Consider the following 26,289-nt stretch of genomic DNA (forward strand, 5'->3'; position numbering starts at 1 on the left):
ATGTGATGCTGCCATAAATAAATGGTGGCTGATAAGTACCTGAATTTTGATCATGGGATGGTTCTAAGTGTGAGGACCACTTGCAAGTCAGTGTTTTTTTTCAGCTCTGTTGTAACTTTGAATGGTCACTAAAGGAATGATTGTAAGTTAAGGACTATCTGTATTTCCCATTGGGACGGAATTCTTTTTTTTTTTTTCCAAAGATAATTTTTATTAAATTTTTAAAATGTTACAAAAACAAAAACAAAACAAAACAATCTTCCCCCCCACCTCCCCAACCCTCCCATTCCCAGCCCTGATCTTCCCAGAGCTGAATATAGGCTTAATTAAAATTTGACCGAAAAAAATCTTAAGAAAAAAATATAAACCATAAATGAATCTAGCATTAGTTAAAAATCTAAATACATTAATTAGAAAAATTATAAAATAATTAACAATAGTATATATTTAAAAAAAAACAAAAAAGAGAAAAAGAAGAACAGAAAGAAGAAAAAAAAGAGAAAAAAAGAAAGCAAAATATTCTATTTTAAATATAAATTATTAAAAAACTAAATAATATTTTTTTATATCCAACTTATGTTGTATAAAATCTATCCATTTTTTCCATACCGCAACATACTTCTCTTGCGATTGATCCTTCAAGAAAGCCGAGATCTTTGCCATTTCCGCCAAATAAGAAACTTTGAAAAGCCACTCTTGCAAAGTAGGCAAAGATTCCTTCTTCCAGCATTGCCCTACTAACAACCTTGCAGCAGTAATTAAATTTAACATCAATGTAACCTCCTTGGTATCCCAATCAATAACAATACCTAACAAAAACAATTGTGGGGTAAATTTTACCCTCCTTCTAAAAATTCTTTGAATATTCCACCATATCTTAATCCAAAAGGCTTTTATATTTTTACACAACCACCAGATATGATAATAAGTAGCATCCAGACATCCACATCTCCAACATTTAGGCTGTAGGTCAGGATACATACGAGACATTTTTTGTGGATCAAGGTGCCATCTGTAAAACATTTTATAAAAATTCTCCCTTAAATTCTGAGCTTGTGTAAATTTAACATTTCTCCCCCAAATAATTTCCCAAGTATCTAATAAAACTGGTTCCCCAAAATTTTGTGCCCATTTAATCATACATTCTTTAACTAATTCTGCTTCTGAGTCCAATTCTACTAACACCCCATAAATTCTCCTAATGTGAGTTCGTCTTTGATCTTTTACTTGTTTAAAAAAATTCTCATCTTCTCTGAGCAAACCCACATTACAATCTACCTTCCATCTATCCACAATTTGTCTGTACTGAAACCATGAATATATAATATTTTCTTGTGCTAAATCTTCCAGAGATTTTAACTGCCAATTTTTACCATCCCATCTAAGTAGTTGTAAGTTAAGGACTATCTGTATTTCCCATTGGGACTGAATTCTTGAAGGCAGGGGAAAGAGTCTGGATTATCAAAGAAATGCAACCATGTGGCAATTTTCTACAGCATCTAAGCCATGGTTTATTTAAGTAGGGTTGGTTAATAATAGGTTAATTTCCACAGATATATATACATATATAAACACACACACGTACACACACACACACACACACACACCTCACAAATATATGATATAAACAGAAACAATAATAACCAGTTTCCTACAACTGGCTTAGTATGTTGTGTGAGCTGTGTCCCAAGTTTCACCTATTGTGTAAAGCCACAGTTTAAGCATGGTTTCTTAAACAAGCCAGAACTGGATGGCTTTGCCTCACACACCAAAGCATCAACCACATCTCCTAAGCACACAGCAGCTGAAATGATCCCCCCACAGTGAGCTAAACCCTATTAGCACAGGGTGTGACCTTGGACACAAGAGAAAGAAGATACTGTGCAAATTCAGGTGAGACAATGTCCTTCAGGTTTGCCAAGGAAATCAGTGTTAGATGATTTCCTAAGAAAGTGTGGTGAGGGGTAGCCAAGAACAATTCTCCTGATACATCAGCAATTATTCGTATGGCAAGAGAGTCATGGAGTGGGAATTCTGGGTCCTGACCAGCGTTTTCTTAGGGTTCGTCACAGGTCAGAATTTGAGGTCATTTCTTGGTGAGAAAATAAAAGCAGAGAAGAACATTCTGTGAGGTTCTGTTGAAGGAAAAGTCTTCATCATGGTTCAGTCCAAGCTGGGAATAAACAACATGGTGACTGCTTTAGAAAGGTTGTAGTTTATTAAAGAGGAGAGCCAGACAGAAAGATGACTCTGGAAGAAAAAAGAAAGCACATGTAATAGGGAGTGGTGGGTTTTTATACCTTCTTGGGCTTTTGTTTGGAGTTGTTCCTGTGTCATGGACTTTGACCTGAGTCTGAGTGTGCCTTTCTGGTATTCTGAGAGTGGTGGGTTAATCCTATTATGTCCCAAGGGTCATATCCTGCTTCCCTGGAACTGTGGCTGATGACTCTTAGATTTTTGGTGTGAGGGGTTGTTGATTCTAGGGATCTTTCTTCCTAGTCCCAGTTTCCTGACTCCAGTCTTTCATGAAAAGATTATCCCATCTGCATTCTGCAGACTTGGACAGAGAGACTTGGGGGTGGGGTTGGTTTATGCTTTTAAAATCCTTTAGGGAAATATATTCTGCCTTTTAAATATTTCCAAAAATATTTCTTTCTCTGGGGGGGGGTGTTGACTTCCCACAGTTCAAGAATCCTGGTGAGCTTGGACCTCTCTTCTTCAAGACATGGCCTCAATGGAAGAAACCCAAAGAAATGTCTCGCTTTTGTTGCGTTTCTATGCACCAGATGCCCCGTTCTGTTTTACCCCTGAGCGCATTAAACCCTCTAGTTTCCCCAGAATACCTTTAGATGATTATTATTTATTTACTTTTATTTTATTCAGAAAATTTATAGGGCCACCCAACTCACTCATTCGTGGTGACTCTGGGTAGCTTACAAAACCCTAGTGTAAAACCCAATATATTCCCATCCCCAGTGACAACAATGAGATCAGACAGTTGGTGGACTCCATAGCATCCTGGATCTCCAGACCTATTGGTTGAACCATGACTTGAGGGCCTTGTGAAGGCTCAATCTCATTTCTGCAGGAATGATGTTCCACAGGAAGGATGCCACCATAAAAAGGGCCCTTCTTGGTCCCACCCGAGTAGACCTCCTTCAGAGAAGGTAACATTCCCTGCTTCCTCACTCTGGTGGATTGGGTAGATATGACTGGGGAGAGATGGTCCTTCAAAAAAAAAAATCTGGTCTCAAGCCATGTCAGGCTTTAAAGGTGAGAACTAGCTCCTTGATTTGGACCTGGAAACAAATCAGCAGCCCACGTAGCTCCCAGAAGACACATGTACAAATCTAGACTTGCCACAAAACCATGCAGGCTGCATTTTGTACCAACTGAAGCTTCCAGATACTATTCAAGGGTAGCCTCAGGTAGAGCACATTGCAAGAGTCAAGGCCAGGGGTAGGCAACCTTGGTTCTTTTATGACTCATGGACTTCAACTCCCAGAATTCCTGAGCCAGCCATGCTGGCTCAGGAATTCTAGGAGTTGAAGTACACAAGTCATAAAAGAGCCAAGATTGCCTACCCCTGGTCAAGGCCAATCTATCTCCTAAGGTTCTACATGCAGTATAATTAGGAATAATAATAATAATAATCTCCTAGTGAGGTACCAACCTGATGTGGTGGTGGGGCTTGCGTGTTCCAAGGATCCGAGAAAGATAAGAGCTATGACAGAGGTTCAAGATACTGGACAAGTCTCAGCAGTAGAGCCAGACAAAGAGTGTCTGTCCCTTAAGCAATATGGTGAAACATAATTTACCAGATCGGTCATCAACAAGGACTATGCTAAGTATTGGGGTTTCTTCTGCTATGCTATGGACTGAGGCCTTCAGAAAACAGTCTGGGAGTAGCAATTGTGACAGGAAAAAACTGGAGGTGGAGTAGCTCCCCCCTCCCTCGACATTTCTCTGCCCGCAGCAAAGAATAAGCTGGCTTCCCTCCCTCCTTGCAAAAAAGCCAACTAAATCAGATGCTAAATCTTTCTTTGACACTGGCAGTGGGATGGCATTGTTCTTTGAAGGCAGCAGGAGTGGCTCACTTGTTATGCAAACTAGGTCTCCCTTTCAGCATGTTTCCATGCATTACTCACTCAACCTGTGTCAGGCACAAGCACCCAGATCCGCACGTGGAGGGCTCAAGCTTGACTACTTTACTATATTCTGCCTATAATACAAGAATCTCCCCAAACTGTTTGGGAACAACCAGATAAAGGCCCATGGAACATAAGGGAGGTGGGTCAGTCCTAGGTCTCTCGCGACTGCACAATGACTCAAGATTAATTCCTTGCTCGATCCTTCCTCGTTGCCTGGCTGGCAGTTTCCCAACCATCTGCCATTCTAGGTGATCACATTTCTCTGGTTAATGGTCCAGTTGGTTCTACAAGAGCTAGGTCTTCTGATATTTTGCTTGGCAAATGAAATGAGATATTTCCCTAGGTTGATATACCTGGTATACACACTCTGGGGCTTAAATGAATGAATAATCCCATGTTCAGAACTGACAGAGTAGAACATAGCAGTAGATGGGATGGGAGAACGGGAATCCAGCAATAGATTTTCGAATTTCCCAGAATGAGGGATTAGATAAGATGTTCTGGGAAGCCACAAGATGTTGACCTAGATATCTTTTCTTTCTCAATTTAAGCAAATAATCTCCTTACCTTCAGATATAAGGCTTTGCAAATGCCCTGATTGAAATTTCGTAACAGAGCTGTCCTGTAGAACATCTGACGGGAATTTGATATTCAAAAGAGGATGCCTCCAAAATGCTCTCACAGAAGAAGTGAAACTCAGCTTCATTCATCTACTACTGGTGCACCAGAATCACACCTAGGGAAATGGTAAGTGTGAGTCAAGCCCTAGGAAGCAAGAAAGCAACTCATTCTTACATTATTAGCCATTCACCAGCATTCACATTTAATCAGGTTTGAACTAGCTGCATCTGCTTTCGTCCTATTCATATCAATTAAGATTTCCATAGGAGAATGGAGCTTAAGGAGTGTTCTTTCTCTCATGATGTTGTTCTGGACAGTACATTTGGGATAAACCTATGCATGTTGATAATGCTAGGTGCACAAGTAATAAACAAGTCTTGGGACAGTGATGCTTAATGTGTGAATAGCTTAAAGGGTTTCCTTCAGTCTCTTGAAGTCTAGATTCAGGGTTTCAAAACTGTTCTCTTGGCATCATATGCACACCTACAGACTTATGTTCCTAAACGTTTTCCTACTGGATAGCATTACATTGATGGGGGATGTTCGTTTGGTTACACAAGTGCCTTCAACACTTCACAACCTAAAGGACATCATTTCATCAGGATTCTTTGTCTGTAACTACATCTTTGAGTTCATCATTTCCCATCATATCTTTCATCTGCGTCTTTTTTATTGTCTTTAATTTTTCCCCCAGAGTTTTCTTCAGTGACTTTAATCTTCATGTGACAGATTTAAAATAGTTAAGCTTTAGCCTCCTTATTCATTCTCGCAATTTTAAGGAATAAGTGTGGTGAATAGTTTGATTGTATTTCATCTAGGACTGGGTTAATTCATCTTTATTCCAAATTTGAATTGGCAAGGCCTTGGGATGATTGTGGTTAAGGTGGCATGTTTCTAACATTAGTGATCTTTCCTTAATGTTCTTTTTAAAATACATTTCCCTCTTTCTTTTCTTAGATAGTGTCATCCTCTATTGTTTCGTATTAGTATGAAAATTAAAGACAAAAAAGAGCCAGTTTGATGTGCTGCAATGGTCACGATATTAGGTATTGGGAGACAATGAGTTGTAGTCCTGCCTTAGGCACAAAACTAGCTGGGTGACCTTCGGCCAGGCCCTTTCTCTCAGCTCTAAGAAGGAGGCAATGGAAAAAATCTTTCTAAAAAATCTTGCCAAGAAAACTGCAGGGGCTAGTATAGGCAGTCTCTAGGACAGTGGTTCTCAACCTTTTTAATGCCGCGACCCCCAACCGGTCGTAAGTCAAGGACTACTCAACCGGTCGTAAGTCGAGGACTACTCAACTGGTGCAGCACCGTTTGCAGAATGGGACTTTTGGTGGGCTCAGCAGGGAGAGACAGCCTGGACAATTCCTATTGGCTTTTGAAAGCCAATAGAATTAGACTCTATTCAAGAGAGTCTATTCTATTGGCTTTCAAAAGCCAATAGAATGAAAGGGAGTAGCACAGCTAAGAAAAAGAGGGAAAAATGGCGGACTGCGTTGTTTGGCGACCCCCAAGATGTGTGTCCCGACCCACAGGTGTCCCGACCCACAGGTTGAGAACCACTGCTCTAGGAGAAGGAAGGAAGGAAGGAAGGAAGGGAGGGAGGGAGGGAGGAGCAAAAATATAAGAGTTAAAAAAAGAAAATGCGAAAGCTACTTTCAAAAATAATGTGGCAAAAATAGCCATGGAAAATTGAAAGAATGGTCAAAGATAACAACTTTTAAAATGTATTGAGACAATGCCTTCTTATAGAAATCTCTGGCTTTCTTCTAATCCAAAATCTGTTCCAGGAAGTGTGGCTGTATGTAGATATAATCAGATGTTTTACACAACAATGCAAAAGAGCAAAACTACTAATTAAACAAATTCAAGATGCCAAATGATTCTTAAAATAATCCTCTGTGTTAGAGGTAGAAAAAAAGACTCTGAATCCTGTCTCCCCATGCCACCATCTATTCCAGTGGTTCTCAACCTTTCTAATGCCGCGACCCCATAATACAGTTCCCCATGTTGTGGTGACCCCCAACCACTTATACATCACTGGGTGCCAGGGGCATGGCCAAAGAAAAGGGGGAAAAATGGTGGACAGCCTTGTTTGGCGATCCCCGTGAAATGGTCATTCGACCCCAAATGGGGTCCCGACCCACAGGTTGAGAACCACTGATCTATTCCAATATCAAACATTTACACCAGATTTTTAAAGTTGCATTTTGCTTTTGTTAAATCGGGAAAAATAATATATACTGCTCAAAAAAATAAAGGGAACACAAACATATAGGATCCTATACGTTTATGTTCCCTTTATTTTTTTGAGCAGTATATATAATTATATATATATAACTATAAAGACGAAACAAATGAAAAAGAATGCAAACTAATACCAACACACACACACACACACACACACACACACCTGGCAAGGTACATGATCACAGATACAGAGATACAATCTACACACACACACACACACACACACACACACACACACACACACACACACACATATATATATATATATATATATATATATATATATATTGCACTGTTATGCAATAAGAACAGTTTCAGAAGCCCAGTGAAAAGACCTGGATTCTTTTCCCAAGCTGATTGCTTTAATCCAAACAAAGCATTTATGACAATTTAGCTAATTTCTCTTTCTTTCCCTTAAGCAGCTGGACCTGTTCAGAGTTTTTAAACAAGTATCTTTCTTGATATCCTGATAAGAACCTCCAGAGGTATTCCAGGCAAATTCTGAAGGTTCATATCAGGATACCAAGAAAGATACTTGTTTAAAAACTCTGAACAGACACCCTAGTTGGTTGCCATTCCATTGAAGACTGTCAAATAGCATACCATCTGGTTTTGCTAGCCTTACACTGTAAAGATTACAAAATAAGAAATCTAACAATTCTGAGGAATCACGAATGAAATGAGATCCTAATTATACAAAGAGGTCCCACCATATTACAGATAGTCCTCAACTTATGACGGTTAGTTTAGTGACTGATCAGAGTTAGGGTGGCCCTGAAAAAAAGCAACTTATAGTTGTTTTTCACACAACTGTTGCAGCTTCCCCATCTTGCGTGATCAAAATTCAAGCACTGGGCAACTGACTCATACTTATGACGGTTGCAGCGTCCCGGGGGTCACACGGTCCTCTTTTGCGACCTTCTGTCAAGGAGGAAGACAGACCCATGTAACAACTCTGTTTTTAACTTAACAACTGCACAACTGTGGCAAGAAGAGGTTGTAAAATGAGGCAAAACTCAACAACTTAGCAACAGAAACCTTGGGCTCAGCTGTAAGACGAGGACCACCGATATAAGGTACAACCCTTTCCAACTTGGCGCCGGTTTATAGGTAATTTTTTTTCCTCTTCCTTGTCCTGTTCTTCTTCCCTGATCAGAAAAGGAATCTCAGCTATAAAATGGATCTGTTTCCTTTTCGTTCCTTTAATACAGAGAGTCAAGAAGAAAACAGGAAGGAAAAGGATGGCTTAATGTTTTTATGGACCCCGAGAAGGGAACAAAGTTTGCAAAGTATAATTAGAAACATTGACCTGGGACTTATCTGCCTATTATTGTGGTGTGGTTCCACCTACTGTTGAGTGAAGCCGAGCCTGGAATGACTTGGAGATGACAAGGGGGCGTGGCCTAGCTGCCTTCATAAAAAGGCCAACAAGCAACAGATGCTTCCCACAGGGAGGTGAACCTGTCACATCCAAAGGATGCCTAAATGTGAAGAGGGCTCCAGCTCACCTTGGATCACCTACTAGGAGCTTACAAAATCTGAAAAGCTCTTTTCTTCCAGGGCTCTTCTATTCCAACTTCTGGGGTCTAGCTGGTTGCCAGCCTTCTCTGGTACTTTTGATCTAAGTGTTTGTGATCCACCGATTACACTGATTGATCGGCCTCCCAGACATCCGTTTTCCTCCATTGTCTTCCCCGTTCCAAGGAAGAGGAACTCACAAAATGGGAAAGGTGAGTAAATTGGGAACTGAATAATCGAACAGTTGGCTTCTCTGGGGTCTTGAAGATTTACGAGCCTTTTTGGGGAGGACATGCAACAGGCAGCAAAATTTTACCAAGAGGGTTTTTGATGAAGGAGCTTGGTTTTCAGACAACCTAAAGACATTTTGGGGAGAGAAAGAGAGAGGGAGGGAGGGAGGGAGGGAGGGAGGGAGGGACGGAGAGATGGGGAGAGAGAGAGAGAGAGAGAGAGAGGGAGAGAGAGAGAGAGAGAGAGAGAGAGGGAGGGAGGGAGGGAGGGAGGGAAGGAGGAAGGGAAAGAGGGAGGGAGAGAGAGAGAGAGAGAAATCCTATAGAAAATACTTTTCCTGACTTTTGTACTTATGCAGAATTATAAACTTGATCATAGATGGAAAGAGAGGAGTCCCTCCCCCCCCCTCTCTCTCTCTCTCACACACACACATCTATCACTTAGGATTATCTAGAATAAATGACAATATTTCTCCAAGACCTCATGTAAATGATAACCAAACAGAAATGACAGAATAACAGATTTGGAAGGGACCTTGGAGGTCTTCTAGTCCAACTCCCTACTCAAGCAAGAGACCCTAGACCATTTCAGCCAAATGATTCTCTGGTCTCTTCTTAAATGATCCTTCTCATTATCTGCAACTCAGCCCTTTTGCTGGAGAAATCCGATGGTGAAACTGAAGTTTCTTCTGAGCGATGGTCCTTTGAATTCACTCATTGGGAAAGCATCAGCTGGGGAAGGATTCTGATAAATGTCTCATTTCAGAGGCAAGGCTTTTTAAAATCCCCTTGTCATTCTTAGCAAACTCAGGCACCCTAACCAGAATGACCTGAGACTGAAAGAAGCACCCTAATATCTAAAAATGAAAGACTATGTCGTATTCACAGGTTCAGGTAGCTGAAATCATTAACTCCCAGGAATTCATAGATGTTGGCCGCTATTTTGTAATATGCAATAGAGCTAATTATCTATTGCAGCAATATTTTTAGGCTTCTGCGTGCAAGTGGGGCAATCTTTTGGTGATGGCTGTGCATCTCTGGAAATTTTTAGAGAGAGGTGGACTCAAATATGTGAACAACTGGTTCTCTATGTGGCTGCTGCTTCTGGAAGTCTGTTCTGGGCCTGGGCAACAAAAAAATTAGCTACCGGTTCTGCCGAAGTGGTGCGAACCAGCTGAATCCCACCACTGGAGAGGATGGATAGTCACCTTTCATGATGGGTTAATTAACTGCAGAAGTTTGGCCTAGATGATCATTGTGGTCCCTTCCAGCTCTATACTTCTAGGCTTCTATGGCTGTAAGTCTTAAGTGCTAGGACAGCATAAGAAAAAGCTGGTCCTGTCCAAGACAAAAGAGATTGGAGGTCTTCTAGTCCAATCCCCTGCTCAAGCAGGAGACCCTATACCATTTCAGACAAATGATTGTCCAATCTCTTCTTAAAAACTTCCAGTGTCACAGCATTCACAACTTCTGGAAGCAAGTTGTTCCTCTGATTAATTGTTCTCCCTGTCAGAAATTTCTCCTTAGCTATGGGTTGCTTCTCTCCTTGATAAGTTTCCATCTGTTACTTCTTGTCCTGCCTTCAGGTGCTTTGGAGAATAGCTTGACTCCCTCTTCTTTATGGCAGCCCCTCAAGTACTATTACGTCACCTCTGGTTCTTCTCCATTAGACTATAGTTAGGTCCCTTAATTGTTCATCGTACAGTTTATCCTCTAGACCTTGCGTCACTTTGTTGTTCTTTTTTGCTAAATACAGAGAAAAGGGTGAATATTATGGAATATTATGGAACAGTACTTTGGAAATCCCAAATAGGAGAAGATGAGATTTGAGACGATATGAAGGAAAAATAAATGCTTGTAATTGAAAATATTTTCCTTTTTGTAAAACCCTCAAACAGTAATTAAACTTATGAATATTTAAGCTAAATTATGGGACTCCTGATAATAACAATTAGAGGGAAAAAATGGAATACGAGGGTTACAAAAAAAAAAAAAACCCACAGGGAGAAAAATAATTAAAAGATCTATCAATGGTAGACAAAATAAAAATAAATGCCATGTATGGTTGAAAAATGAAAACAAAAGGGCTTTTTAAAGGATTTTTAGCTGCATTCCTTATTGGTATGGCAACCAGAAATGCATTTGGTGATCTGATCCTCTACTATCAAGTATGGCCATGCTTAGCAATGCAATAATAATAAGTCTCAAAGAATCTGGAAAGGAATGGAGTCAGCCACTTGCAGGTTGTTTAAGTGGATTGCAAGTTTATAGATTTTATAGATCAGTTACAATCTGGGAAGTTATGTATATAAAAATGGTGAACTCCATCCACACAGTCTACCCGTAAAATATAAACGATTCACAGAGTTTGTAGAGGACATGGTTTATTTCTTCTATCCACTTTGCTTCCCTGTCTGGGTTTTCAGTTGATCTGATTCAGTTTGCAAAGAAATGTAAAATAACATCCCAGCAATCTGCTATTGTATTGTTTTTGGCTTGTTGTAGCCACACTGATGTGACTGTTGTACCACAAGGGTCAAAGGAGCACACAGTCTTCATTCTAATAACAGCCAGCTCACAGTACATTTTCAGATAAAGTTTTGCAAAATTGTTCCCCCCAAAAAGCGTGCACCAGTTTTAGAATTTCACACCGTTCTCCAAGTAGTTAGGAGAATTTGAGCTAGTAGAGGGTAGAATGGAAGTTTTTCTTGCAAGATGGAGCCCTTTTAAAGGACCCCCTGAAAATAAATTGGTAACTTAACCAAAATAAGTCAACCTAACTTTCCTGCTGAATTACGTTTTAGAAAAATGCAGGTATCTATTCGATAGAGATAAGTGAGACCAAGGATGTGGATGATGGATACAAGGAAGACGAAAAGGAAAAAGATTTGAAAGGCAACAAGAAGAAAAACAAGACGGAAGAGCTTAAGAAAGAGCTGGATTTGGTAAGTCACTCACAGATACCAACCTACCATTCTTGTTAATTCCTGGTTGCACAGGGCTAAGTAGGTGGATCGAATATTAAGATCGCTTGTTTTCCTGATTTTTTGTTTTTTTAGGGAAGACGATTATTAATACAAAAGTTTCAGTCTCGGAACAGGAAGTAATTTGCTTCCTAAATGACTCATCTCTATGACAACAAATAGTTTTGCTCCCTTACTGTCCAAATACAAATGGTGTTCCATATGCAAGTTAATTACATTTCAATTAGGTAAGCAAATACTGTCATTACCCTAATTTTGTTAAGCTGATGCCTCTGCCCACAAATCCTCAGACTTCAGTTCCAAAGCAGATCTGCTTAGGAAGCAGCCTCTGCCCTTGACAAATTGGCCCCAGATCTATGAATGAAGGCAACAGAATCGCAGAAAGAGAAGAGCCATAATCCACTTTGGGCCCATTCAATTAAATTAGGAAAATCAATGTCTTCTCTGGCCACAACATTTCCGCAATGCCGCGAATCTTAATTGTCGATAGCCAGAAAGCACTTTTAGATGCCTCTGCACACAGTTTGCAATCCTCGTTACAAGGAAGATATCAACAGTGCAATCTTGAATTTTCTCTTTCCTTCATGCCAAGTCTTGTTTGTCAAGCTCCACCCGAGATTTCATCAGGAAGATTAATATTCATTTGGATAGAAACGGTGGGGGGGGGGAGGAGAGAGAGGGAGGAAGGGAGGAAGAGAGAGAGAGAGAGAGAGAGGAATTAAAAATCATCAACATACTACTACTTGGCAGCGCTCTGGCTTCTTGGCTGAGGGTTCCTGCTGTATTAGATTGCTTCAAATGCGCCTAATCACTCTGCAATAGCCAAGTTCAGCTAGAGCAAAGCAAACACTGCTCCAATAACATTATCACAGGCTTTGCAGCCATCTAAATTAGATGCACATCTGTCCGGTTGCTGACATGGTGTTGCTTTCAGCAGATTGCTCTTTTGGAGATACTGCTGTGTATCTGGAGGTGAGTAGAAGCTATCCATACTCCCATGTGCATCTCATACCACCCATAACCCCTTAAATCGCCCTCCTTCAACGAAAAGCTTTCCAGATATGTGTGTGTCTTTTCCTGGGGAGGGGGGGTCTCCAAGCTTGGCCACTTTAAGACTTGTGGACTTCAACTCCCAGAATTCCTCAGCCAGCCATTCTGGTAATTGAAGACCACAAGTCTGAAAATGGCTAGGTTTGGAGACCTCTCTCCTATCCCATATTCCTGAGTTGATGGGATTGTCCGGGACAATGAGAACGAAAGGGCAATCCATCTTGAAGCTGTCTAATTGGGAAATGGCAAGATTTGGATTAAAAGAGAACTTGGGGCTTCAAAGGGGTTGGGGGTAAGGAATTTGGGAATAAAAAGGTATGCTAAATGTTGCAGCATCTCCCAAGTCCCTTCCTCAACTCTACCTTTGTGAGTATGCTTTCCCCATTTCAAAGGATCATAGGTACTTCCATGGGGCAATGCTACTTTCTCTTTGTTCCTTTTTATTCTTTGAAAAATGCAAGCTTTTCCTCCAGACTGGATGATTCTGATCTCCGTGAACATTTATTCCTAGTCCTTCTTTCCTTGCAACAATCATTAAACAGCAAGAATATATATATTTAAAAAGTGTTCTTTTAATTTAGCCAAGATTAATTTTTTGCTAATTTGCAATTCCCATAAAACGCATCAGCCATGGTGAAAATTGACCGGCACCAGATGCAACTTGCTTTCCTCCAAGAGAAATGCAGAGGGACATTTTCTTCAAGAAATCCAGTTCGGTCTAGTGGTTGGATTGGGAGGGAGGAAACTGTGAGTTCTAGTCCTGCCTTAGGCACAAAGCCTGTTGGGACAGTCACTTTCTCTTAGACCAGGAAGAAGAAGGCAAGGACAAAACACTTCTGAAAGAACTGCATGGACTTGTCCCTCTGGTCGTCAAGATCAGGTCTGACTTAAAAGTCCCCAAATCAACACCGACAACAACATTTTGATATATTCGGCTAGGTGGCAGCACTTAGCTGACCTGGTTAGCTGATGTAAAAAAGCTAAGTAGGATTGCACCTGGTTTATCTCTTGGATGAAGGACAATGGGAAAATCAGCGAAGTGGAGGATAAGTTGGAAGATGGGGAAAAATACCTTTTGGGAGAAGACAAGGACAAATTCCCTTTGATATTGTCAAGAAAACTGCAGGGATGTTTCTATGAAGCTTCCAGAAGTCAAACTTAACTAGAGAGCAAATGTATTTAAAAAGTGTATGCTCTCTAGTGGGCCTTAAGCTGAAGGTTTTTTTTTTAGTATTGCTAGGTGAGATTTCTGATTTATATTTATTTCAGTATTGAGTCACAATTCATTCCCACTTAAAAGTCACAAATTAAATCATTAAAAATGATCTCTTAATCTGGGGCGATGCAATGATGTGTAAAGCTAGTCAGAAGATTAAGTTGATTCTCTGCAGAAATTTGATTCTCGCCAGATAATTTCCAAGATAGGTTTGTTACAAGCAACTATTTAGGGTTCCTGAGTTATCATTTCAGCCTAGTCTTCAGAAGACCCACCAAGAGTTACCGCAATAACTTAGATTGTTTGGTCCTTATATCTGCTTCTGCTTTCAGCTGCTGCTTTATATTGATCTTATCTCTCAATAAGAATAGGAGGAATTACAGTATATCTTCCATTTTAAGCAAGACATCATTGCAAAATTTTGCCAGAGCAGAATTTTGGACAAATGAGAGGTTAACATTTGTGAATAACCATAGAGTTATTCAGTAAGTTAAAGAATTTTAATAAGATAGAGTACCTTAATACATTTTGGCAGAGCTGTAATTAACAAGTGGCTCATAACAAGATGCGACAAAGGAAACTAATCCAGTATTTTATGTATACATATTTTGTATTTGTGGCAAGCATGGAATCAGTTTGAGAAGCACATGATACTAATAAAACCAACAAATTAAAAAAAAACTTAATGTCTGCCTTTTTCTTACCGTTTCAGGAGGACCATAAACTCAGCATTCAAGAACTAGAAGAAAAATATGGCACCAGCATCATGAAAGTAAGTAAATATTGGTCAGAGAAAGTTCAAAAATGTTAGGGCTGAGGAGTGCAATGCTATTAAAATCTATTCAGTGTGTCACTAAAAATAGAATTTGTGCTCTTGTCCTTGAAGTAATGCTCTTTAAATATTTGTTGCCATTGTAATCCATAATTGCCTGTTCTTAGGTTTCAGGCCATCCATGTGCGTGATGGGCATGCATGCGCATGTGTGTGTATTTGTGTAAATGAATCTAATCTGTACAGACAAGCACAGAGAGACAGACCAACATTAGTTCAATGATAAATTGCATTAAGATTCCCCCCCCCCCAGAATTTACTGTTTTGTCAATTTCATGTTTGCTTTTAAAGTGGTAGGATTGCTGAGCTGTTAATTTTAACTCTCTCCCTTGTCTGCTGAAGGGCCTGACGAGTGCAAGAGCAGCAGAGATCCTGGCCCGTGACGGTCCCAATGCTCTCACGCCCCCCAAAACGACCCCAGAAATCATCAAGTTCCTCAAGCAAATGATAGGGGGGTTCTCCATCCTCTTGTGGTTTGGAGCTATCCTTTGCTGGATCGCTTTTGGGATTCAGTATTCTCAAAAAGTGTCTTCGGCGTTTGATGATGTAAGTTTTACAGGGGATTCTTTTTTTCCCACAAGGGTCTTCCCCAATAAAAATAGCAATAGCACTTAGACTTATATACTGCTTCCCAGTGCTTTACAACCCTCTCTAAGCAGTTTACAGAGTTGGCATAAATTGCCACCAACAAATCTGGGTCCTCATTTTACCGACCTTGGAAGGATGGAAGGTTGAGTCAACCTTGAGCCGGGCAGGATCAAACTGCTGGCAGTGGGCAGAGTCAGCCTGCAATACTGCATTCTAACCACTGCGCCACTATGGGAGGAAAGGAAGGAAGGATAGCAATAGTATTTAGACTTATATATCACTTCACGGTTTTTTACAGCCCTCTCTAAGTAGTTTACAGAGTCAGCCTATTTTCCTCAACAATCTGGTCCTTGTTTTACTGACTTTGGAAGGATGGAAGGTTGAGTCAACCTTGAGCTCTGTAAGGATCGAACTCCTGGCTGTGGGCAGAGTTAGCCTGCAATACTTCATTCTAACCATTGCATGACCGTGGCTGGACATCCATCCATCCATTCACCTCCCCCCCTCACAATAGCACTTAGGCTTATATACCCCCTTCATAGTCCTTTACAGGCCTTTCTAAGTGGTTTACAGAGTCAGCCTGTTGCCCCCCCCCCCCAACAATCTGGGTCCTCATTTTACCGACCTCAGAAGGGTGGAACTCTGAGTCAACTGGCAAGAATCGAACTGGCAAACTACTGGCACCCGGCAGTCAGCAGAAAGTGCATGCAGTACTGCATTCTAACCACTGCGCCACCATGGCTCTTACAATGATACAAGTGATCCTTGATTTACAACCATTCGTTTAGTGATGTTCAAAGTCACAATGACATTGAAAATAGTGACTTATGACTGGTCCCCACACTTATGACTGTCACATCATCCCGATGATCATGTGATCAAAATTCAGGCATTTGGCAACCGGGATGTATTTACATGAGTTGCAGCATCCCGGGGTGATGTGATCACCATTTGTGATTTTCCCAGTCAACTTCCGACTAGCAAAGTCACTTAATCATGCAAAAAAGGTCCTAAAATCAGGTGTGACTCACTTTAGGAGCAATTTGCTTGGCAATGGAAATTCTGGTCCCATTCGTAGTCCTAAGTTGAGGACTATCTGTATAACATTTTTATCGTGGATTTCATGTTTCATGATTGTTGCACCTGAGGATAAAATGTTTCTTCCTGCATAGAGAAAGTTGGCACAATAAAGTGTAATCTTTATTGAAAAAAGTACCAAAGATTGTTTCTAAGATAAAATAAGAACAAGTGAACTTGATGGGAGATGACCAATAGTGTAAGCTTTTATGGAAATTGTTACTGTTGTTCTTGCAACGTAAAGTGGTAAGACTATCTTTAGTCTAGCTTGGTTCCCAGTAATTTCATGGGCAGGTCCATGTACGGTTATTATTATTTTTGGCAGCAGTAGAGGAAGTGTTTGTTATGGTTTTCCTCTGCAGTGTTTTATCACCTTCTCAGTCTAGCCTACAGCACTGCCCAAGTATCAGCCAGTTTCAACCGGCTTAGCTTTTCAAGATCAGGCAAGGTCTCCTAAATGCGGCCACTTAACTGGGTCCTTCTTGGATATGAATCAGCTAAAGCAACACATAGATAAAATTAAGGAGCAATGAGTTCATGGTGGAGAACTCTCCAGAAATCAGGGTAAAGGTGCATATATTTCAGAGGGAGGGGTAGGTTTCAGCAATGCTGGATTGTAAGACCTTATTCACCCCTTAGCAAATCTGAATTCTCCTAATCTTTGGGTTCCTGGTTCAACTCCTTCTGGAGAATAGCCCCTGGTAAGCCCCACAAGGCCTGATGTAACTTCCAAGCTGATGGAAGTTGTACTACTTGGCTGAAGATCATCAGTAAAGTCATATCTTTCCATTACATTGCTTTGCAATTTCTTTCTTTCTTTAAATGACCACGAGTCCTGATTCCCTTGTAGCTAAACAGCACATTCATAGAAACATAGGGCCGAAAGGGACCTTGAAGGTCTTCTAGTCCAACCTCCTGCAGGAGACCTTATTCCATCCCAGAAAAATGGCAGTCCAATCTTTTCTTGAAGACCTCCATCGATAGACATCCCCTCTGCAGGCACAGATTTAGAAGATGTAGCATCACAATTTCCTCATGACTGATTTGTTCTCATGGCTTTGGAAGACCTCTGTAAAAGATTACTTTTGTTTCTATCTAACCTGGATAATCTCCCTTTCCAGCTCTACCTGGGTATCATCCTTTCCCTGGTCGTCATTTTGACTGGGATGTTTGCTTATTATCAAGAAGCTAAGAGCACAAACATAATGGCCAGCTTCGGCAAAATGATCCCACAGGTAAATTTCCAATACTGTACTAATGCATTTAAGTAAAGGTACTTAGAGATTTTATTTTATTCGATTTCCTAGAGCGAGTAGATGAAATGAGATTGGTCCAGGAGTCAATACGATTAAAAGAGAAGTTAGCTCTCTGTTCCCATTATATATATCGGGTTCAAAAATGGAGCTTATACATGACTTCAACCTAGAGCAGTGATTCTCAACCTTTCTAATGCCGTGACCCCATAATACAGTTCCCCATGTTGTGGTGACCCCCAAGTGGGTGTGGCCACCAATAAGAGGGAGTAGGACAGCTAGGGAAAAGGGAAAAAAATGGCAGACAGCATGGTTGGGTGACCCCCGTGAAATGGTCATTCGACCCCAAATGGGGTCCCGACCCACAGGTTGAGAACCACTGACCTAGAGTATTATTCAGGTTAATTAACATAGAAATTGTAGACACAATTGTTCCCAATTACATAAAAATATGAGAATGGTGCTGCTGGGTGACATCAAAGCCTATCTAGTCCAGCACTTTGTTTCTCACAAAGACCAATCAGGAGGTACCCATTTCCCCTCTGTTACAGCCTACAAGATATTTGGAGGCAGGCTACCTCAGACCTGGAGATAAATGTGAGCTATCAGGACCGATAGCCATGAGCAGAACCGTCTTCTATGAATTGTTCCAAATATACTTGTTAGGTCAATTATCCAACTAAAGCACCTCTGTGTTTTTCTCACTAGCAAGCCCTTGTCTTCAGAGATGCAGAGAAAAGAGAAATTCCAGCTGACCAACTAGTGGTGGGTGACATTGTCGAAATCAAAGGTGGAGACCGAATACCAGCTGACATCCGACTAATCCAGACTCAGGGTTGTAAGGTAGGTTTTACAACAGAGTGGAAAAAGAGGTGATCTATCAGAATTTCAAATCTTTGTATGGGGACCTTGGTGCTCTCTGAGCTGGGTTGTTTTCTTGCAGATGTATCATCTTTCTGCTAATCAGGAACAAGAAGTGGTAGGATTTAAAGCATTTAAAGAATGGGTTTATTCAATAGCAAAGGGGAAAAAAAACATCATAGAGACTCTTTCAAACTTTTACAAGTAGCATTTTTCCCATTTTTTACAAGAAAAATCTTCCCACAGAAATTATGTTTTTATGGCAGTAATTCAGTAAGTTGTTCTCTCTCTGAATTGTTTGTGCAGTTGCTTAAGACTGAGATGACAACAGTATAAAGTGACTTCAACTTTGGATTTGTTTACATGATCAAATGATTTTAGATGAAGTAAGTTAAAGAAAAAGGTATTTCTTACTGCTGTCCCATTTTACAGGAAATGCCAAAAAGTTTGAGGAAGGCATGTTTTTTTTAAAAAAGAAACATGTCATTAAGTGAAAATATAAATGAACTATGAGATAAAATAACGAACAATCCAGCATCCATTTGTGTTAAAGATGAAAGAGGAATAAGGGAAATCACGAAGGGCATTCTCTCTTAAAACATTCCTGTTCTTTATTGAAAGATATCTCACTTGCCTCCAACTAAAAAGCTGATAGCCTGGGTTTGAGACCCAAGCTCCACGTGACGGAGTGAACTCCCATCCTTGCCTCACCTCAGCTAGCAGTTCGAAAGCATGCAAATGCAAGTAGATAAATAGATACCACTTTGGTGGGAACATAACAGTGCTCCATGACGTCATGCTAGCCACATGACCACGGAAATGTCTTTGGACAGCGCTGCTCAATGGCCTTGAAACGGAGATGAGTATCGCCACCCCGTATAGTCGGCACCCCGTATAGTCGCTGGGATTCCTTTACCTTTACATCTATCATAAGGAGGAGAATGAAGACATTTTTGTGTAATCCCTCAAGATAGTTGAGCATCTGGAAGGGGCTTCCACAGTCTCATGTTGGTCTTTTTTTTCACAGGTGGACAATTCTTCTCTCACCGGAGAGTCAGAACCTCAGTCCCGCTCGTGTGAATTCACTCATGAAAATCCACTGGAGACTAAAAACATTGGTTTCTATTCTACAACCTGCTTGGAAGGTATGTGTGTCAGAGGAGTGACAGAGACAGGATGAGACTTGTCACTGGGCTCAAGGCATTTTGTCCCTTAACATTATGCCTCTGTTGTATAACTGAAAGGACATTCTTAGTGAATCCATTTTTAGCTATCTTGTGACCCCCAAGGCATCAAAATCCCATAAGCTCTTTCTTTGGGAAACAGAATGACCAATAAAATCCAAAGAATGGTAACAAGGCAGTAAAAATACAATCATACTAAGTAAATAACCATTTCCTGCTGTGCCATGCCACCCTGGATCTGCTGCCTGAGGCAAGTTGCTTCACATCTGCCTCCTGTTAGAGCTAGTTCAATTCCTTGCCATGACAATCTCAGATGTCACCCCAAATGACCTTTCTATTTTGTGCCTAGGTAAAATTGCAACCTCCTTAAATAGGAGAAAGACTGCTACATACAGTTTCTCTATATTTGGGGGCTGAACCCATTGAGGTTTATGGCTGGACTTCCCACCTTAATTGTGATTATTTATATGTGACAAAAGGCAAGGTAGAATCCAAACCATTGCTTTTAATCCACGGTACACGGTCATAACCTTTTGAAGTTGGGAAAAAAAGTATACAGGGGAAAAATTGAAGCTGATTTTTGACCCCAAATCTTCTGGAACATAGGGATCTTTCAAATCCCTATGTACGTGTGCATGAATGTATGGAAAAAGCATCAGGAAAAGGCAGGATCATGTGAAGGAAACTTGAATGGAAGAATTGTTCAGTTTATCAATGTACTGTATAGTCTTGTTTGGGGTCCTTGGTGGTGTCTGAGCTTGGGTGCTTTCCTGCAGATATTTCATGACCCAGGGCTAAAAGGGAATGGAGTGTCTGGAGTGGAGGGGAAAAAACGGTTTATGGGGTCCTTGGAGCTCTCTGAGTGTGGTTGTTTTCTTGCAGACGTTTTATGACCCAACTAGATAACACCATCAGGGCTAAAAGGCTAGAAGTGGGATTTGCTCTCTATTTACCCTAGGTTACTTTCCCACTATTGGTGGAAATATTCACCAAGAACCACGAAAAACACTCCCACTGATGCTGTATATAAACAAAGAGCAAACCGCACTGCCTTCTAGGACTGATGATGTTACTTAGTTGGGTAATGGAATGTCTGCAAGAAAACAACCAAGCTCAGAGAGCACCAAGGACATCTCCCCCAGGTCATCCCTGAGCTGTAAATGTTCTCTACTATTAGTATAGACTTCTTGCTAATCAACCTTTTCTCTTAGGTACTGCTACGGGGATGGTGATCAACACAGGTGACAACACTATCATTGGGCGGATTGCCTCTCTGGCATCTGGAGTGGGGAATGAGAAGACGCCCATTGCTCTCGAGATAGAACACTTTGTCCATATTGTGGCTGGTGTTGCTATCTCCATTGGAGTGCTTTTCTTCATCATTGCTGTCTCAATGCGTTACCATGTCCTGGATTCCATCATCTTCCTCATTGGCATCATTGTGGCCAATGTGCCTGAGGGACTGTTAGCTACGGTTACGGTGAGTATGTGTTCCTCCCTTGGACCATCAGTAATTCTGCAGAATTCTGGGTCTGTATGTCTTCTACTTAACACAAGAGGATTGAACTTTCAGTCAATCAGAATAGAGCTGGAAGGGATCTTGCAGGTCTTCTATTCCAACCCCCTGTTCAACTAGGAGACCTGATACCATTTCAGATAGGTGGTTGTCCAGTCTTTCCTTAAAACCTCCCAGTGATGAAGCACCTACAACTCTACGAGAAGACTTCTCATAATGCTGGGAATCTTCTCCAATGGTGGCTCCTTTTGTGATGAACCTCTGTCCTTCTGCTATTCTGATATTTCAACTTCCAATAACTTGAGGGGGACTTTTAGAACTTTCTTATGTAATGCAAGAGTGCAACATTGTTGGTTCTCCTTTATAGTTCTTTCCAGTCCTACTGCAATCTGTACTGGTAGTAGCATTAGGCTAGAAAGTAAGTGAATTAGGTCCAGCTAGTACTCAGAGTAGACCTTCAAGGACAGGGGTCTTCAAACTTGGCCCTTTTATGACTTGTGGACTTCAACTTGCAGAATTCCTCAGCCAGGGCATTATATTGAAAAGATAAAGAACTTTCTTTAGTGCAGGTGGTGACAAACCATTTCTGCCAGGATACAAAGAAACCTCCATGGTTTCACTTAATGACTGTGGTAATTTGCTTAACAACCACTGCACAAAAGGAAAATTGGGTCAGTTACCTGGCCAACCCATTTTACCACTGTCCTGACTTACAATCATAATGGGTTTGCAGTTAGCTTAATTATTGTTGTATGTCAAGGACTGCCTCTAGTTGGAAAGAGGACTGTATACAGACAGATTATCATATGCAAATGTGCAAAACCACACAGAACTGAACTCAGCCATTCTATCTAGGTTAATTGCCAGAACGTAGCACACCACCCATGGGAATTTCACTAATATTCCTCCGTCCCCAGCTCATTGGCAAAAATAGTGCAGAAAAAATATCAGTCTAGCACTAACCTCTATTTTCCGCACTTTAAATGATGCATCTTACAATTTTTAAAAATCCCATGACTTCTGAATCCAGATTTTAGTTTTTTCCTTGTTGGAAAGTTTGAAAAAGTCAAATGAGTCACGTTACATTTGCCCTGTCAAAGAAGAGAGGTTAAATTCTTGCATTCTGTGATTCGGCCCTTCTCTGACCTCTGAAATGGAGTTTCAAGTGTTTCTCTTGAGGCATTTCTTGATTTTTGTATTTTCTAAAAAAGACATCTCCTTTGCATGATTATTCAAGGCATATTTGCAATAGGACAGGATTATCTGCTCAGCCAAATGTTAGATTCGGATTTCATTCCAGATCTGTCATAACTCTAGAACAGGGGTCTTCAAACTTGGCCCTTTTATGACTTGTGGACTTCAACTCCCAGAATTCCTCAGTCAGTGTGCCTGGCTGAGGAATTCTGGGAGTTAAAGTCCACAAGTCATAAAAGGGCCAAGTTTGAAGACTCCTGTCCTAGAAAGTCAATCTAAGTTGCATAGGTTTTATGCAAATGGGGCATTGTAGAACTAAAATGATAAATGAATTAAATAAATACAGATTATTGATAGAATGGTGGGAAAACCTCAATCCCGGCTTACAGACATCTATTTAAATCACACGACAATTCTGTAGGAGATGACCAGGCTGAGCCTGAGGGCAGGGTCATACGTATCATGAGATTGAAGTCTTTACGCCCCCATAAGAGACCTACATCCAGTCCCCCCCTTGAAGTCCATTGACTCTGTCGCTAATTCACCTTGACTGTTAATAGTTCAGATTCTCGTGTGTAAAATAAACTTGTAGTACTTTTGTACTCTACCCTGGCTCTTGACTTCTTGTACCTGACATATTCCATCCTCTTCACTGATAGGTAAGCTTGTCCTTGACTGCCAAGAGAATGGCCAAAAAGAATTGCTTGGTAAAGAACCTGGAAGCTGTAGAGACACTGGGATCCACTTCCGTCATCTGCTCTGACAAGACAGGGACGCTGACCCAGAATCGCATGACTGTAGCTCACCTGTGGTTTGACAATGAAATCTACTCAGCAGACACCAGTGAAGATCAATCAAGTAAATAGGGGTAGAAGAGAAAGGCAATTCGCAAAGGTCTCATGTGATGGAATGTAGTCTGGATTCCCAGGAGGGGGGGCTGAATTCCAGAGGAGCAAGAGACAACTCAATTTAGATAGTTTGTGTGGGAGAAAGAAGGTGAAGCTCCTCCCTAACAGTTCCAAGAGTATATGTTTTATGATGCAAGTAGTCTGCTTTAGTTTAGCAAGATTTCTTCTATGGGTGAGGAACAATATAAGAAACCACTTAGAAGACTCTCAACCTGTCTTTCTTGGGTTTGGGAGCGTGGCACCTTGTTATTGATCAAAGAATAATTGTTCCTCCTTTTGTTTTCAGGTCAATCTTTTGACCAAACTTCAGGCACATGGGCTGCATTATCCAAAATTGTGTCCCTTTGTAACCGGGCTGAATTTAGGCCAGGCCAAGAAAATGTATCCATCATGAAGGTATGAAGGACTCAATAAAAGCTGTTTTAGATTTCTGAATTTAATTTGGAAACAAAAAGTTCATTTTGCAACATTTAAGGGGTGGGAAGTCAACCTTGGAGTTCCACATATTGATGGGTGACAATTCTCCTTGCCAATAGATGGGTATGATGGGATTTGGAGTTCATTAAGCATTTGGAAAGATAGAGCTTTTCCACCTCTGAGTGATTGCTTTTTTAATATGTATGTATGTATGTATATATGTATGTATGTATGTATGTATGTATGTGTATATATATATATGTAGGTCTTTGGTTATTCAGGTTTTCTCTCACATAAAATTGGAAGTGTCTTGGCGACGTTTCGACGAAGTCCCATTCATCATCTTCAGGCTGGTGTTTTCAGCTTCGTGCTTCTAGGAGTAATGTGTGATCATAGCTGTTTCTAGAAAAACAGCTACAATCACACATTGCTCCTAGAAGCACGAAGCCGAAAACACCACCCTGAAGATGATGAATGGGACTTCGTTGAAACATCGCCAAGACACTTCCAATTTTATGTGGGAGAAAACCCGAATAACCAAAGACCTACATATAAACACCCGTGAAAACCTCAGAATATATATATATATATATATATATATATATATATATATATATATATATATATATATATATATATATATATATCCTTTAAAAAAAATCTGTTGATGTTATGACAGTTTGATTCAAGCAAATATATCACCTTTTCTTACTTTCCAACCCCAAATTCAGACATATCACAAATGGGCTAAAAGCTCTCAAAATCAATAAAATCCCAAATGAGCTGCAGCTCTCTCTTTGTGGTGAGGGGAAAATTTTAATTGTGGGCTGTGTATTTAACCATGTTAAGAGACTATTTGGAAGCGTTTAGCAGTCACATTACTTTGAGTATGGAAAGCTGGTTTTTTTTCAATATTCATTTAAACAAATACTGTAAGTCCCTTATTGTTTATCATGAAAAAACGATACTATTTTTCTTCTGTAATGGAGGCTAAAAATCAGAGATAACAAGAAATAACGAAGGGAGTAGCTAATGTAACAAAAAAAATGTAGACAATAATTTTGGGATGGGAGATTTTTACTGAAGCCAATTTTCAAAACCTCCAGAGAATAGTCGTGGGCGATGCTTCGGAAACAGCTCTTCTAAAGTTCTCAGAAGTTGTTTTGGGCGACATCATGGACATTAGGAAGAGAAATCGGAAAGTGGCTGAAATCCCCTTCAACTCCACAAACAAGTTTCAGGTAACTTTTGATTCTGTAGGTTGTCTTGTGAAATAAAATACTGCAAGATGATTGGGTGAAAAAATGGACCACCTTGAAGGAAATGGGGTTCTATTTTAGCTGGGGTAATGTATAGCTCTGTTCACCATGTTGAAAAGGTTTGTTAGATTCCAGAAGTCTTCCCCATATCAGGGACCACCAAATCCAATCCAATCCAATCCAATTCTTGTTTGCTGAAGTTCAACTCTTATATTACTTAGTTATTACTAAGTTACTATACTACTTAGTTAATTGGACCTTTGGGGATTAGGAATGTAAATCTTTCCATGGGAATAAGACAATGACAAATCACTTCAAAAAAATCTTGGCAAGAAAAATGCAAGGACTAGTCCTAGTCGTCATCAGTCAAGGCTGACTTGTATGCATGGGTATATATACTATATAGTCAATTACCAATAAAACGTGAACACCAGGAATATAATAAACTATAAAAGTTTAATACCATCACCAATCACCAAGCTTTCGTCAGATACTTCTGACATCGTCAAGGTTAATGCTGGTCTGTGGGAGAGTGTCAATGATGGCTCACCTATAAAGGCACTCTCCCACAGACCAGCATTAACCCTGACGATATCAGAAGTATCTGACGAAAGCTTGGTGATCGGTGATGGTATTAAACTTTTATAGTTTATTATATTCCTGGTGTTCACGTTTTATTGGTAATTGACTATGGATTCACCCAGGAATCACATTTTTATTTTCACTATTCTTATTAATATACTATATGTATATATACACACACAAAACATCCCCCCCCCCAAAAAGGTGCTTTGCTTTGAGCTGGGGAAATAGTTAGAACAATTAACTAGTGCCTCCAGAAGTGGTGAATGCTCCAACACTGGAAGTTTTAAAGAAGAAACTGGGCAGCCATTTGTCCGAAATGATATAGTGCTACCTGCCTGAGCAGGGGGTTGGACTTGATGACCTCCAAGGTCCCTTCCAACTTTTTATTATTATTATTATTATTATTATTATTATTATTATTATTATTATTACTACTACTACTATTACTACTACTACTACTTTCAAGTCTATAATTTGTATTGGAAAATATTGGCAGAAACAAGTTCTTAAGTTTGTTGTGGGAATAAAAGAAGAGAGATTTCTATGTGAGCTGTCTTAAGCTGCTAAATCAAAGTGGGTTATAAATCTAAGGGCGA

The 26,289-nt window shown here is 40.3% G+C and overlaps 1 protein-coding gene and 1 long non-coding RNA gene across 2 annotated transcripts in view; one reads left to right on the forward strand and one right to left on the reverse strand.

Moving 5' to 3' along the window:
• Positions 1–1,403: 1,403 nt before the first annotated feature.
• Positions 1,404–12,998, reverse strand: LOC120319553. Its single transcript, XR_005559791.1, has 3 exons — positions 12,492–12,998; positions 4,719–4,887; positions 1,404–2,250 (listed from the first exon to the last, which is right to left on the reverse strand). It is a non-coding gene; the product is annotated as an uncharacterized LOC120319553 (long non-coding RNA).
• Positions 8,285–26,289, forward strand: part of ATP12A (ATPase H+/K+ transporting non-gastric alpha2 subunit) — a 31,200-nt gene continuing 13,195 nt past the window's right edge. The window contains exons 1-11 of the mRNA XM_039368524.1: positions 8,285–8,752; positions 11,575–11,715; positions 14,733–14,792; positions 15,194–15,397; positions 17,638–17,751; positions 18,478–18,612; positions 19,658–19,775; positions 21,026–21,294; positions 23,184–23,382; positions 23,719–23,828; positions 24,956–25,090. Coding sequence (XP_039224458.1) covers positions 8,744–8,752; positions 11,575–11,715; positions 14,733–14,792; positions 15,194–15,397; positions 17,638–17,751; positions 18,478–18,612; positions 19,658–19,775; positions 21,026–21,294; positions 23,184–23,382; positions 23,719–23,828; positions 24,956–25,090 — 1,494 coding nt within the window. The 5' untranslated portion in view covers positions 8,285–8,743. The remainder of the gene's footprint in view (positions 8,753–11,574; positions 11,716–14,732; positions 14,793–15,193; positions 15,398–17,637; positions 17,752–18,477; positions 18,613–19,657; positions 19,776–21,025; positions 21,295–23,183; positions 23,383–23,718; positions 23,829–24,955; positions 25,091–26,289) is intronic.

The sequence above is a fragment of the Crotalus tigris genome, unplaced genomic scaffold (assembly GCF_016545835.1).
Source record: "Crotalus tigris isolate CLP2741 ecotype Arizona unplaced genomic scaffold, ASM1654583v1 scf7180000020815.588926, whole genome shotgun sequence".
Classification (NCBI taxonomy): Eukaryota; Metazoa; Chordata; class Lepidosauria; order Squamata; family Viperidae; genus Crotalus; species Crotalus tigris.